The 14,915-nt window shown below is 38.4% G+C and overlaps 1 protein-coding gene across 1 annotated transcript in view; it reads left to right on the top strand.

Annotated features, from left to right (window-relative positions):
- The window catches only part of LOC104537069 (potassium voltage-gated channel subfamily H member 1), a gene marked incomplete at its 3' end in the record, with an annotated part of 39,556 nt that extends 31,659 nt beyond the window's left edge, over window positions 1-7,897 (top strand). Inside the window, exon 6 of the mRNA XM_010179849.1 lies at window positions 7,468-7,897. Within this exon, the coding sequence (XP_010178151.1) occupies window positions 7,468-7,897 (430 nt within the window). The remainder of the gene's footprint in view (window positions 1-7,467) is intronic.
- Window positions 7,898-14,915: the final 7,018 nt, after the last annotated feature.

The raw sequence follows: 14,915 nt of genomic DNA, 5'->3' as shown, positions 1-14,915 counted from the left end.
AATAGATTAATTTAAACCTTATTAGTGGAATAATCTCTCATGCTGATACAAATTAGCTATCTAGGAATTACTGAAGTAGCTACACTGAAAAGCACGCAACTTCCCTAAACGTGTTTTATCATTTGCTTGCAGTAAAGGGCAAGGGAATAAATTGCCATATTTATAGTTTTATGGAACAAACAGGGGCTTATAAAGAAAGATTTTGGGTTAGATGAATTTTGCAAACTGGAAAATATAATTTTTAGTCTTTTAAACTGTAAACAGCTCTATAATATGACATCTGTTTGAAACAGTGTGTAGTTCACCTCACTTATTTAGATCTGTCCAGTTAGGCAATACTGTGTTTTGCATGTGAATGTATTGATAAATCTGGTAATCAGTGAATATTTTTATGCAGCTAATTAAAATTATAGTCATAACCTACTTTCTATGTAATGCCTGTAACAAAGAAGCTAAATATCAGAAAGTATGATCCAGGCATAGAGGAATTGTCAAATTGTGGTTATTGGACGTGATGAAAGTAGATGGAAAAGGATTAGTGAGACCCCCTGGACTGGGTGACTCCTTACAGGTGCTCCTGGGGGAGAATCAAGACCCAGGTGAGACAGTGGGAGGACTGGAGCATGGGCCTTGGTTTAGGAGCTGTGGTGGTGGTGGAGTGTTACTTGATTGGGTGTCCCCTTCTAAGGGACCCCTGAGAAACAGGGCAAAGCCCAAAGGAGGGGTGTGCTTTGGGCTGTAACCTGCAGAGCCCCTTGGAGTAAGGTTGGGGGATCGTTGGTATGGCTCTTAAGTGGAGTTGGGAGATTTTGAGGTAGTCTGGGGGCCTTGACCCATGGAAGAGAGGAGTGCAAAAAAAAAAGGAAGGCTGGTCATGAAGAAGGAGGTCTGCTCATCTGACTTGTAGATGTTTCTGTACTGCAGTATGGCCCCAAGGGGCCTACAGGCAGGTAGATGGAAAGGGTATTTGGGGAAATGCAAATGGAGTAAAGCAAATTCCCGATGTAAAGTGGGCTGCCAGAATATAAACTAGGGAGTCAAAGAAGAACTTACTGTCAGATACTCTTAAGGATTTGATTAAAGGTGTTTCTCTTCTTTGTTTAAGTTTTTATTTTCCTCCCACTTTTTTCAATCAAATACAAATTTCTCTGAGTAAGTTCTCTCCTTAAAAACCCAACCTCCATGCTACTGAAGAAGTACCTCTTTTGTGCTACCTTCTCAAGGAGCAGGCTGCCTTTTCTCCCTAAATCCTCTTTTTTTCAAATTGTGTTGGTGTTGTATGTAAGAGCTGCAGAACTATTCTGCCATTTAACCTGTTTCGTTCTCTCCTCTGCTCCAAACCTGCTTAGGGTGTTTAGTTCATTTAAATTCTGCTTGCTTCCCTGGTCTCCCCTAGGCTCATACACCTTGGTGACTCAGATACATCCACGCTGACTGCTGATAGACAGCCCCTACCAAAAGAGAATACCAGAGAAGGATGCGTTGCCAAGTCCCTGGCCAACACCTACTCTGTAGGTTCTGCTGTGGCTGTTAAGATGCCAATTAGCTCCACTTCTGCACTACTAATGTTCAGATTAGTCTTTTTGCTAAGTCACAGATAAGTGAGGGTGTTATTTGGTTTCAGGGCTACTGCTTCATAGCTTTGAAAAGCATGAAATGATTTATCATACTGTTAAAGAGAGAAAAACAGTCTACATAAGCTATTCAATCTGTATAAGGCTAAAAGAATTAAAAGGGTGAATTATGTTTTCAGTGATACTGTGTGGTGATAGCCTTTGTCCAAGAAGGAGAGCTAATTGAATATATTAGTTTCTGAATTATTTCAAAAAGCTGCTGTTAGAGTGATACTTACACTGCATATAAAGGGCAGCATGTTTCACAGACATGATCAGTTACTCTGTTTTTTCCCCACATTCAGCGTATTTGTATCGATCTGAGGCAGAAAGTGAGATGAGACGGCAAAGGGTATTTATTTGAGTAGCTAAATGGTTGCTTTACAGTCTATTTCATATTAGGGATTGGATTAGAATTGAAAAGATGGAGTGGTATTAGATGCCATAACACTAAATCTTACTTGGGTGTTTTGCCTCTTTGAGATAAGTAAAAAGCTTCTGGCACTGATAGCTCCTTTGAATCAGAAGCATTGAAAAGCAGATTGCTGTCTGTCAGGGGTAAATTTTTTATTTGATACTGTGGACAGTGGGATTTCTTTAGATTACTTTCATGTTATCTTTATCCTTGTTTTTTTCCTCTCAAAGTTTTTTAAAAAAAAAGGAGTTTGTTTCCTGAATTCGTTCTTTTTTCTGAGTGTGCAAGTGTATGTGTAAGGCAAGTGTGAACATAGTTTTATAAATCAAAAATCAACCTTTCCATCTTTTCTTACACCCTGCACTCTTATACATGAATTATTCCAGTTTCTCCCTCAATTCTAATCAAGCTCACAGATTTCTGACTAAAATAAGCTTTGTGAGTCTAGAGATCTGCTTTCCTCTGTGCTGAAAACCACAGCAGTAACCAGAGGGTTTGGATATTGATTTTGACCCATGCACATAACGTTATCTCATCTGTTGGTTGCTAAATATGGCAATCTGTAGGAAAGGTCATGTTCTTAGACCTAATTAAGAAAATCAGAAGAGGCAAATAACAGAAATGAGAAGTCCTAAGACCTGACAAGGCTACCATGTTACTGCAGATAGGCAGAGCCAGGCTGCCTCACAGCTGACTTCAGGATCAAATGTCAGGAAAGAAGGCAGTGCTTTCCATGGCTCTTGCCTCACTTATGGTAGTGATAAATTTGGTTCATTGCCTCCTTTTTTTGGATAAATAATTAATTTAGTTCTTCATTCTGTTTCATTCTCATTCTTTTAACGGTGAGCTTTTAGTCTCCTGCATCTCCCTTTAACTGAGATGAATGCTCAACTTCAGCAGTTTCATATGAGACGAAGGTGCTAGAAAACTTACAACAGATTTGTGCCAATACTGAACATTTCTTTTTTAAAATAGATAGTAAGTAGGAAGTAAATTATACTTCCTTTGAGCCTAGGAAAAAAAAATTAACGCTTGGGTTAAGTGCATTTTCTTTCTGTATACGTGGAAAGTATATAATGGCCTAAAAAGTGAATACTGTCATGCAGATTGAATCTATTACTCAAGTGCTAGTGCTACTATAACTGTAGGAGGTGGGATGAAAGTTGCATTTTAGTTCTTTTCTAAAGTTGTTCATCCTACATCTTTTTTGGAAGGGAAGAAGAATTATTTATAACTTTTATTTTTGGCTGTAGTTAATTTTTATTGCTGTTCTTTAAACAATTTGGTTTTTTCTTTTTTTTTTCAAGGTGGAATTTTATTATTCGATTAACTGAGTTGGATTTAATTTTGCATGGCAAATGAACAACAGCAACTGTTTTTTATTTGTACAGCATCTAGCACTGTAATGTCCACTGTTACTGTCCTCAGGAACATAATGGCACAAGTAGCTATTACTCTGCTTACAGCCCTTATGTTTTCAAAGTACTTCATCACAGTGTCACTTCTCTATCTCTTTGCCATTACTTCTGTATCTATACACAAATTTTATGTTGTCTGATGCAAAGCTAAAGCCAAAAATTGGATATCCTGGATTGTTTGAGGTGCAGTTCCACTCTGCAAAGATTGTATAGGAGTAGAGGAAGGGGGAGTGGTTGTATTTATTATTTCAAGGGCTGTTTTGTTTGCTCAGTCAGTGAATACAAAGTTATTTCTTCTGACTCTCAGTGCTTTGAGCTTACCCTTTGGTTTGGAGGGGACTTGCTACTGATGTTTCCATTTTTATGCATCAGCTATCACTGGCAATGAAAGTAAACCTGCCAGCCTATTAAATATTTTTGAACAACTGAACTACAATGCAGGTATCAGCAGTAGAATCTTTATTTAGTGTCATTCAGTTACTTCAAACAATTTGAAATATAAGTTTGTGTGAAATTCAGAATTTTCTGCCATATTTGGCTAAGTGCTGCATGTTTAAGAAAGTGCTACATGCAAGTTCTCTCTGTAACAAAATACAGTAAAAATGTACTATTTGTCTACCCTGGCCATATAACAGATTTCTCAGCTTCTGCATACTGCCAGGGGAAAGTTTCCATTGGATAAAAGTACCAATAGTTGGAGCTGTGTCTGAGTAAGTCAGGTGCAGGTAGGACTTTGTGGGGTTTAACTTACTCTTGTCCTTTCCTTGCCTGCCACGCAGAAGTTCCTTATGGTGATCCTTTAAAGCAAAGCATCTGGGTCTGTCATTTGGGACCCATAGTGCAATTGCCAGCTCTTTATAAACTGAGGTTCATCCATGTCTTTTGGGCAGAAGGAGCTCTGAGGGTCTCTTAATCTGCCTCTCAGAGGTTACAGAGGAGGCTGAGTTAAGAGGGTGGGACATGCATCAGGAGGAGTAAATCGAATTCAGGCTCTTTTGCGTGACATCATGGAGCCATTTGTATGATAAAGGCATAAAAATAATCTGCGCTGATAAGAGCATTAAAATGGGCAGTAATCTAAAAGTACAGTTCTATTTTGAAAAGTGGTAATCCAAAAATGTCAATTTTGAATCCAGCAGATCTATTCTTGTGAATACTGAAATATTACTTGCTATATTTAGTGACAAAAAGTACTGTATTGGAGAATGATATGATTTTTTTCTACTGTATCATCTCTGAAACAGTCTATTAAGTTTCCATTGTTTATACCCATTTGAAATTCTGTCACTTAGAAAGTTTTAGGAGCGTTATATGAATAATTATTTCCCTGGGCATTTCTTCCCCTTGATATTGATCCACTTAGAACAGACAAATCCTTTCCTCTGAGGAAATAAAATACAAAATACTGTTAACGCTGAAATAAAAAGAAATGATTTTATTTTTTTTCTTTAGTTTTTTTTCTGAACTTTTAGAATCTTATTGGCAATGCAGTCAGGTGAAATATTGTGACTATTCTGAATATTAAATGCATCCTTTCAATGCAGCCTCAAACCAGGACAATCAGGTATTTATTATAAGCAAACTATTTTTGTACATCAAACCTAATTCTCTCTACCTCTGGTCAGCATTTGGTAGAATCACTTTCTCCCAACTGATGCACTTCTATAACATTTCAAATGGATTTTAGAAATTTCTTTGTGAATTTCACAAGGGAGATTAGGATAAGAGTACTCTGAAAACAGTTTACCTTAAATGTTTTAAACCTAATTCAGCATATTTTATTATGTATTCCCATTTTTCACATCCAATTTCTTAAAATCCCTTTTTGTGATTTTTCTCTCCCCCTCAGGTATTTCTAATCCTTGACTTTTTTTGTCAATTAAGAATTAACCAAATTACAAACTTTTAAGTCCTTCCTGAATCATTATTTTTTTCTGTCTTTGGTAGGACTCTCACTGAAAAAGAGCATATTTTTTTTTTAATCCTGGTGATGCGCTTTAATGTCAAGAGCAAGTTCTCCACCAGTATTTCTGAACAAAAATAAAACTGGTATTTAGAATGTTGAGATAGAAAAAATTCCTGCCTTTGCCTGAGACTTGTAAGCACTGCTTGATTAAAAATCTTGGCTTTGAGACTGAAGCTAAAAGCAGGCCATTACTGGAGACCTCTCAAAATGTAAAACATTATTGTTCTGCTGGTAGAGTTTGTAAAGAGGAAAGGGAGAGATGGGCATTGGTCCTGAGAAAAAAGGCGAGAAGGCTGTATTGTTGATACTTAAAATGTAGGGACTGTATGAACTCGTCACTTGGGAACTTGCATATCCAGTTTCTAAAACATGGTTATGATGTTATAGTTTTTTGTGTTTTCCCCTTTGCTTTTCCTTTCCATACTGAGCGTTCAGCACCTGCTTTCCCTCCCCTGGAAATGAAGGCCTTGTGCCTTCTGTGTCCTATTCTCTGAGCATGCATCAAGGCTTTGCTCCATTGTTTACAAAACAAAGCTGGGTATGGAATGAATAGGAAATGAAAATTTACTTTTACTTTAAGGAATTTTTGCATCAGTGTCTTGAAAAGTTTGACATAAATAATAACAGAAAGAAAAGATCACTTGGTCTTTTCTAGATCTCTGCAAATATCTCTGATTTAAAGGAAGGCTGGGCTGTTTTCTGTTTTTATTCTTCCTTTTTGCTCCCCTCCTCCTGGTTGTGCTAGATCTTGTCCAAAAACTTAATAGAAATTTATAGTGTGTTCCCAGGTTACAAATTATATCTGTCTCTGAAAATGAGTCAATGTAATAATGACAAATTCATGCAATAAAGGGGAAATACATTGTTGCAGTCCTGGGGAACATTATGTAATTATTTAATAAAACATCTCTTCTAGTTCATTGAACCAGCCTAAGATACTGTAGCAGTTATATTTATGCAGGAATAAACAAACTTCCAGTAAAAGCTGGTGACCAGAAGTATGCAATTATGCATTTCCAGAAATACTCATTAAACCAGTCTGCTTAAATTTTAATCAGACTTCTATGTATGAAACAGTCTTGATAAGAGGGAGCAGAAAAAAAAGATTTTTATGAAAGGCTATTCGGATCTTAGCGTGCCCCAAATGGCTTTGATTTTTTTTTTTTTTAATTTAAATTCTTGGGTATGGAATTGCAAATCTGTCTAAAAGTTCACAGTACAAAATCCTACATGCTGCCTTAATTCTGTTTCATGGAAGCCATATTAGTATCAGCATGGAAAGACTACATTGATAAAGCTGTTATAAAAAGAATATGATGTGGGGATTAGACAGTGAGAAATTTGAAATAGTTAAGCTTTGTGTTGTCCATGTAGAAATGTCAGAGGACTGATTATCAGTGTGTGAATTCTTATATGAAAGTAAAGTCATAGGAAATGAACTGTTACACTGAAAAATTACAAATTACCATGTATTTCCAGTACATTTTGGCCTTCCTTATTTATCTTCCTGGTATGTCTGAGCTAAATCCTGCAAACTGTGTTACATCTGAGACATGAGAGGTCATGTGTTGCCTTGGATCATAAGGATGTCAGGAATAGCCATAAGAGGTTCATGACTCCAGATTTTGAAGTGAATTCAATAGGTGTCTGGTTATGTTCCTCTCAGCATTAGATTTGTATAGTTTAATGGTCAATGACTTCCACGTTTATTTTCAGTCAGCCTAAAGTAGCATCGGGGTTGATCTACTTGCACAACTGCAAGATGTGCAGTAAGTAGTCTGTCATCTGAAGTCTTTACAAATGTGTTTGTAGACCTATTCAAATAATCAGAGAGTTCAGACAGCAACTCACAAAATGTTAGTGGATGAAGAAAAGAGCGCGTATATCCATCCCTGGAAAGGGTCACTAACTTTCTCATGTCTCACAGTCTCTCTTTACAGGTGTTATCTGATGATCAGCTATTTGTGATGGTCCTCATGTCTTTGGAAAGCTGCAGTTATGAATATTGTTGCTTTAATATTAAATTCTAATAGTCACTGTGCTTTATCGTTCTAGGGCATCAGTAGCCTCTTCAGTTCACTTAAAGTGGTCAGGCTACTTCGGCTGGGTCGCGTAGCTCGGAAGTTGGACCACTACATTGAATACGGAGCAGCAGTCTTGGTTCTGCTGGTGTGCGTGTTTGGTCTTGCAGCACACTGGTTGGCTTGCATTTGGTACAGTATAGGAGACTATGAAGTTATTGATGAGGATACAAACACGATCCGAACTGAGAGCTGGCTCTATCAGCTGGGGATGTCAATAGGAACACCTTACCACTTCAACTCATCAGGCTTTGGAAAATGGGAAGGTGGACCAAGCAAAGATTCGGTCTACATCTCCTCGCTGTATTTTACGATGACCAGCCTCACCAGTGTTGGATTTGGGAACATCGCTCCGACTACAGATGGGGAGAAGATCTTCGCTGTTGCTATGATGATGATTGGCTGTAAGTATTAGAGATTCTGTCTTTCACACACACAATGCATAATAGCTGTGTGTCGTGAATACTGATATCATAGAAACATCTGGAATTGTGTCCAATATTATTATACATCTTAAAGCATTTTTGGTGGCAATATAGTTATTACACACTTTCTTGCAGGTTAGTTTTAAAATTGTAAGTGGGAGTATTGCTGTGACTAGCAAAAATTCAGTCAGTATCCTTTCAACATTCTCTTGTAAGTAAACCGTGTAAAGCCTGAAGTATTAAAAATTAATGCACCAGAGTGAGTAAAGACAAGTTTTGTGCTTCCATTTGGTATGTGGCAAAATCTTTGTATGTCTGAGAGCTGTATATATTGGACAAGTGGGTTGTTGAGTGGGAGAAGGTCCACAAGATCTTGTAAGAGAGAGAGAACAGTAGCTCTCTAGGGGCTGTGTACTCTGCTGTGGACTGAGCATACATTCAGATCCTGAAGCAACTGGGACAATATTGGCATTGGGCACCTCTGGCTCACATTTCATTGTCACAAGGGATTCATACTGCCAAGCTGTCCAGCTTTTGGCCACGTTGTGCCATTTCAGTGCAGGATCTGCACTCAAAGTGCCTTGAGAGCTACTTGGAGTTAAGATCCATATGGTGGCCACTGTTAAACTAGGTCATGTTTTTCTAGATAAGGGTGGAACTTGAACCAAAATAAGGAAAAAAAATTACTATGTACATGGAAGAGCATACCATTATATAAAGAGAGAAGCTTCTGTACAGTAATATTGTATCTAGAAGGGAAAAAAGTCAATCCTTGCGAAGCAGAATATTAAAACCAAATATATAATGAAGCTCAATTAGCAGCACAGTGGCTATTATGATAGAAACATGAAGCTTTCACTCTGATGTGTCATTTTACAGAGACACTGAAATCATGTACTGAGATTACGTGTGCAGGGCTAAGCAGGCTGAAGGTTAGTGAGAGGAAGTATAAAGACAAGCATTCTTGATTGCGCAAGGATTGGATATTTTAGCTATAAAATTTGTTAATTTTGTTCTTCTGGCTTTTTCCACTGCTAAAAGTCCTATCATCTCAATAAAACACCTGCATAGCACAAGGGAAATTTTTATAAAACTTAGAGAAAAATGACATGGTTTCCTTATGAGAAGGTGCATTAGACAGTGTAGCAGTGTAGAACAAAACAGGCTGCCAATCATACTTCCTGTTGAAGATACCCCTTTAATAGGAAATATCCTGAGCTTGGGCTTATTTTTCATTGGATTTTGTTTGCGATACCAGCTAGACAAGAATAAACATATAGACATAAATAGATAAAATGGACAAAATAGACAAAAAATAGTGTTCTGGCAATTTTAAATCTCATAAGTGCAATCACGTTAAGGGAAGCAATTTTTGTTTGTATTTGGACTTCTGGAACCCTGTAACTGTCTGTGTATCTGAGCACCTTTATCCTGTGGACAGCTACTTGACAGCATTAGGACTACTAACGTTTTGTTTATGCAGGAATGGGAACTAAGTAATCCAATCTGAATTTACCTGTCTGGATTTTGTAGGGTCTTGATGGCTTTTAACATGCTGAAGTTTTGAACTGTGGTCAAACTGATTTGTTTAGTTTGCAGCTATTTAGAGCTTAATTGTTGATAGACATTCTTCCACTATAAAATTTTATGTTAAAATAACACTATTTTACCTGTAGAATTAAGCTCTCAAACATTGATCTCAGCCTAAACTAGGGACAGTTTATAAGAATTTTGTTTGATCTGTTTGGAACCTGAAAGGTACATAGCAAATGTATCAGGAATAGATGTGAAGGAGGAAAAAGAAGTTTCCTGGGTAAAGATTTTGTACATCACTGAGAAAAATTAATATTCATCCCTGTTTATTTAACATGTTTTTTATGAGCTGAGCTGCTCACTTGTTCAGTTCTGGGCCCCTCAGTTCAAGGACAGGGAATTGCTTGAAAGAGTCCAGCGCAGGGCCACAAAGATGATTGAGGGAGTGGAGCATCTCCCTTATGAGGAGCAGCTGAGGGAGCTGGCTCTCTTTAGCTTGGAGGAGACTGAGGGATGACCTTGTTAATGTTTATAAATTTGTAAAGGGCGAGTGTCAGGAGGAAGGAGCCAGGCTCTTCTCAGTGACAGCCAATGACAGGACAAGGGGCAATGGGTGCAAGCTGGAGCATAGGAGGTTCAATCTGAACACGAGGAAAAACTTCTTTACTGTGAGGGTGACAGAGCACTGGAACAGGCTGCCCAGAGAGGTTGTGGAGTCTCCTTCTCTGGAGACATTCAAAACCCACCTGGACACATTCCCGTGTGACCTACTCTAGCTGATCCTGCTCTGGCAGAGTGGTTGGACTGGATGATCTTTCAAGGTCCCCTCCAACTCCTAAGATTCTGTGATATCACAGTTGGTAGCTATGTGTTCCTGTTATGGTCCTCATTTTGCAGATGTCAGATCAGAGATTTGCACACAGGAAGGACAGGGGCTGTGGATGTCCAAAGCATCAGAAATAAGCAGTTTCAAATCAATTCTGCTAATGTGTTACTGCCCACTAATAAAAAGGAAGGGTATATGATTTCTTGTTTATACTTTGCCATTAACACTGCATTTATTTTAGCACCTTTCTAGTGATGCGTTCTCAAAAGCTACTGCTATCTTTCAGTAGCACAGAGAATGTAATTTTCTTTCCATGAAGGTTGCTGAGAGAGCCTAATTGTTTGACTGTCTAAAACTCCAGTTGAAGATAGGTGGAATTTGCTGAGTCCAACCTCAAACCTATCACTCCATTAACTTCTTCCTTGCTTTAATAACTGTTGTTAATTTATCTTGGTTTTGAAGTATGTAGGCATAGTGTGGGCAAAAATACATACCTGTATATTTAAATAACCCAGTGAAATAAGTAAAGTAATTTTACAACCTTTTCTGTATGAAATGGAAAGAGTACTGTCACTTTTTCTTTGAGGATGTTACCATTTCTGTTTAGCTGAATATGACAGTTAGTTAACAAGATTGGTTTTGAGATTCTAAAACTGCCACTAAAGTGTCATCAAAAGACAAGGGCATTTGGGGACAAATGTATCACAGTCAGCATTAATATTTCAAAGTGATTCTAGCAAAATTTTACTTTAAATAGGTTGGAAGTTTTTAATAGGTGGGTAATTCCCCCCCTAATACCCTCCCCTCCCCAGGCCAATTAACCTCCTGTGAATAAATAGTAAAACTTCCATTAACCTGTTGGGGACAAATTTAGATGAGTGGAAAGAAAGTGGTAACAGTTCCTGCTCTTTGTGTGTTTTATCCTCTTCTCTTTTTGAGTAGCAACAAGTGCAGTGTCAAAAAATCCAGTGGCTTGTTAAACAATGCTGTGGCCAGCTAAGCTTACAGTCACAATTTTATTAGCAAGATCACCTTTGAAATTTTGAGCTTCTCTTCATTTGTAAAAGAAACGGAATTTTCTTGAAACAGAGATGGTGGTGAGCATGTGTGAAAATGTCTGTGCCCTGCTTCTTCCTTTCATGGACTGTAGGTGTAGCTACCCAACTGAAAGTTGGGGTGCAGGTCCCACATCGGTGCACGGTAAGCACTTGCCTCCCACTGGTGGCTGACCGAGAAACTACAACACTGTGGTGCTTGCTCCTAACTGGATCTGGTTTAGAGTCGTAGCACTGCCTTTGCACCCTGCCTCAGATTCTTGGTGTCAATGGCCTTGACTTCGGGTTGCTCCATGAGCTGTGTAGCCATGGTTTGGTAGGGGTGCTCAAGAGCTCCTTCCCTGGAGTGCAGATGTTGGCATCAAGTGAAAGGAAAGGAAGGATTTGCTTTTACAAGTGTGAACTCTTCTTACTCGGTGAACTTAAAAGTAAATATATTATATGCATACATATAATGTATGCATGTACACATAGCGTATGTGTATGCATACAGAGAGAGAGCATGAGCATATATTGTGATGTTTAAAAGATGAAGAGAACATAGGTTTTTTCTTCATGATTGATAGTCTAGAATTATTTTTAATAGAATGGATTTGATTTTGCAAAATTCTTCTATCTCTAGGGAAGGCTGGACATGCTGTGTGCTGCCTTGAGGATCGTTGCCAGGTGGTGAAGTTTTGCAGGCTTTCTGGTCCTTCTTTCTAGAAAACTTAGGTTTGTTTGATTTGGTTTACATGATTTACTGGCTGAGTATCTTGAATAGTTTCTGGAGACGAAGGTTATGAATAGCAGTAATACTTTTTATCTTTGCTCTTGGAGTGTTGTCTGTTGACCTTCTGTTTCAGGAGAGGAGTTACTGTGTAAACAAGTGATTTCAAGATACATACTGTTGTCTTCTCCACTGGCAAACTGAGTGAAAGGCTTGTGATATAGTCAGCACAGGTGTATGGTGACATCCATAAAGGGTGTTTGTTTCAAAAGGGCTCAGAATATTACAGGTATTTGAAAGTATAAGCAGTTTATGTGTGTTTAGTATGCTTATGCACAGAGTGATGGAATAAATACATTGTAATTATGTTCCATCTTCTGTAAGACAAAATTTGGTTTTGTCTGCTGCTCAGCCACTGATATATCCCCTTCTGCTCACTGCTTACTCCCTCTGTAAAGCTGATCCTCTGGCAGAAATACATGTGTGTACTCTTTGTAGTACATTAACTCTTTGTAGACCCATTGACCACTAGTAATAGTACTTTGCTATAATGTCAGCTGTTTAAAAACGTAGGTAATACATTTCCATTTTCATTTTTATTCAGTCTTTCATTATGGTAAATAATAGATCCGGGTAACTTTTAATCAAAAATTTAGAGATACGTTAATGAAGCTATCCTGGGCCAGTGGGAATTTTGGCCGAGTTGAGTGCAAACATTGGCCTAGTAAAAAGTTTAAGGTATTTGAACTTGTAGAAGGAAGGGTGAATAAGTCACATGAGCAGTGCATAGACAGTGGGAAGGGGTGATTGAGGTCAATCAGCTGTGTGTGCGTGTTGAGCCCATGGAGCTGGCTGAATTGGTTGGTTTTACATTTGGAGCAAAGTACAAGAAACCATGGCTTGGTCTCAGCGGCCCTGGTCTCTGCTTCAGGGTGACCTTCTGCAGGGAGACGTTCTTGTGTTCTCAAATGCAATGACTGCACACGCTGTCCTACTGACCTCATTTTGGCTGCAGTTTTCAGGGAGAAAATGTTTTACTGTTGGTTATTTTGACATGGGTAGATGCAACCTGCAATTAGACTTGTGAGGGACAGCAGCATACTCACTGTGTAACCCTGGGGATGTGCAGTCTATTGGTCAGCTCTGCTGAAGGGGAACTTCGGTAGGTGAAAAGTGCTCTTCATTCTTGACCTTAAATAATGCACATCTGTTTTGAAAGAACAAATTATTTTAAAATCAAGATGAAGCATCCAGTGCCTGCTCTTAAGCATATCCATTCAGTGGAGGCTTGATGCTTCTGATCAGATACACAATTCATATTACTAGGTAGCTGTTTTTCCTGAACATGTGGTAAATTATAGTTTTGTAAAGCAAACTGTCTTCACATGTGTCAGTGAACTGAACTGCATGGTTTTGCCTCACTTTATTTATTGAGTATATGTGTATATATAGTACGAGTGTTAGTACTGGAAGTAAAAGCAATTAACTCCTCAGCTTCATTTTAAATGAATCAAAACATATTTGCTTATACTTTTTCACAGATGGTCACTAAATTGCTAATTAATAGGGAATAAGTCTACATCCAGATCTTTCAGAGAGGCTGACATTGCAAAGCCACTGTCTGGTTCCACGGAAAAACATATATTTTCCATTTTAAATATTTGAGGGGGGGAAGCTCTTTCTCTTTGTAGTTTCTTCCCTGTGGAGACATATGCCTTGAAATAACAGTTCTCATATATTTTGTTCTGTGAAGCTGTCAGATTGGGTTGTGATTGTTTATTTTTCCTAAGCAGTAGCAGAAACCTGAGGACTTTCATTTGCAGTTTTCCTGTCTGGGCACTGTGTCAGCAATCCCCTCGCTGTGCAGGTGGAGTAGGGATGAACAGTTCTAAAAATGCTCTACCTTTTCCATTTTTAACATACCATAATGCTGATGAATGCTTGCCTATCTGGATTTTGAGCAACTGAGAAAAATCTATCATTTTGGTAGCCTTTTGTTAGTGTTTTCAGTTGCACTGAAAGATCCCAAGCTTTTGTTGCCCATTCAGGTTAAATTTTTCTTGTTAGGTAAGAACTTCCTGGAACTACAGGCCTTGAGTCATCCAAAGTATGAGGTTAACAGAGGAAAAGGCACATGTTTGAATACTGAACGAAATAATAAATTCCTCTGTGAACATTATAATTAGACCAGATAGTGAGAGGGATCATAGAAAAAGAACAAAAGTAGGAGTTAAAAGGTCAGACTGGAAGACACACATGCTCACATACTGTAATAAATTTTCAGCCACTGAGTTCATTAATCAAAACAGATCAGAGACCAAAACCACTCATCTTTATTGATCCTGTGCAACGCAAGCATCGTGCAGTCCTGCAGCACTTCAGCTGTTGTCTTTGATTAAGGTAGACACAGATCCCAGGAGCATGGAGGAGCTGTCTCAACTTGGTTTAGCTTTATCTGTGAATGGCTTCTTTTTCATTAGACAGAAAAACAGGAATGAGGATGACATTAAGTACATTTGAAAACACAATTAGGTAGTTTTATTTACAGCACTGTTGCTGAAAGGAACAGAAATCTGCCTTAGTAATGTGAACATCTCTCTGAACTGTAAGAAAATATTGGTGGCTGGTATCATGATCCATGGGTTGCTGTTGCTCCTTCACAGCCTCACAGAGGAGTAGTGTACTGTGGTGACCCTCGGCAGGGTACAGAGCCTCTCTCGTGAACGAGGGTAGCCAGGAAATGATGAAAACTAAACTGTTGTTATCAAAATACCAGAACAAAATACAGATGCATTGCAGCATTGTGTCTGATGGTGTTCCTGAGGCATGATTTTCCATTCATAATGCAGTTCTTCAGTTGTTAGAGGAAATGGA

Source organism: Mesitornis unicolor, unplaced genomic scaffold (assembly GCF_000695765.1).
Source record: "Mesitornis unicolor isolate BGI_N332 unplaced genomic scaffold, ASM69576v1 scaffold202, whole genome shotgun sequence".
Lineage (NCBI taxonomy): Eukaryota > Metazoa > Chordata > Aves > Mesitornithiformes > Mesitornithidae > Mesitornis > Mesitornis unicolor.
This window is presented reverse-complemented; position numbering and strand designations above follow the sequence as displayed.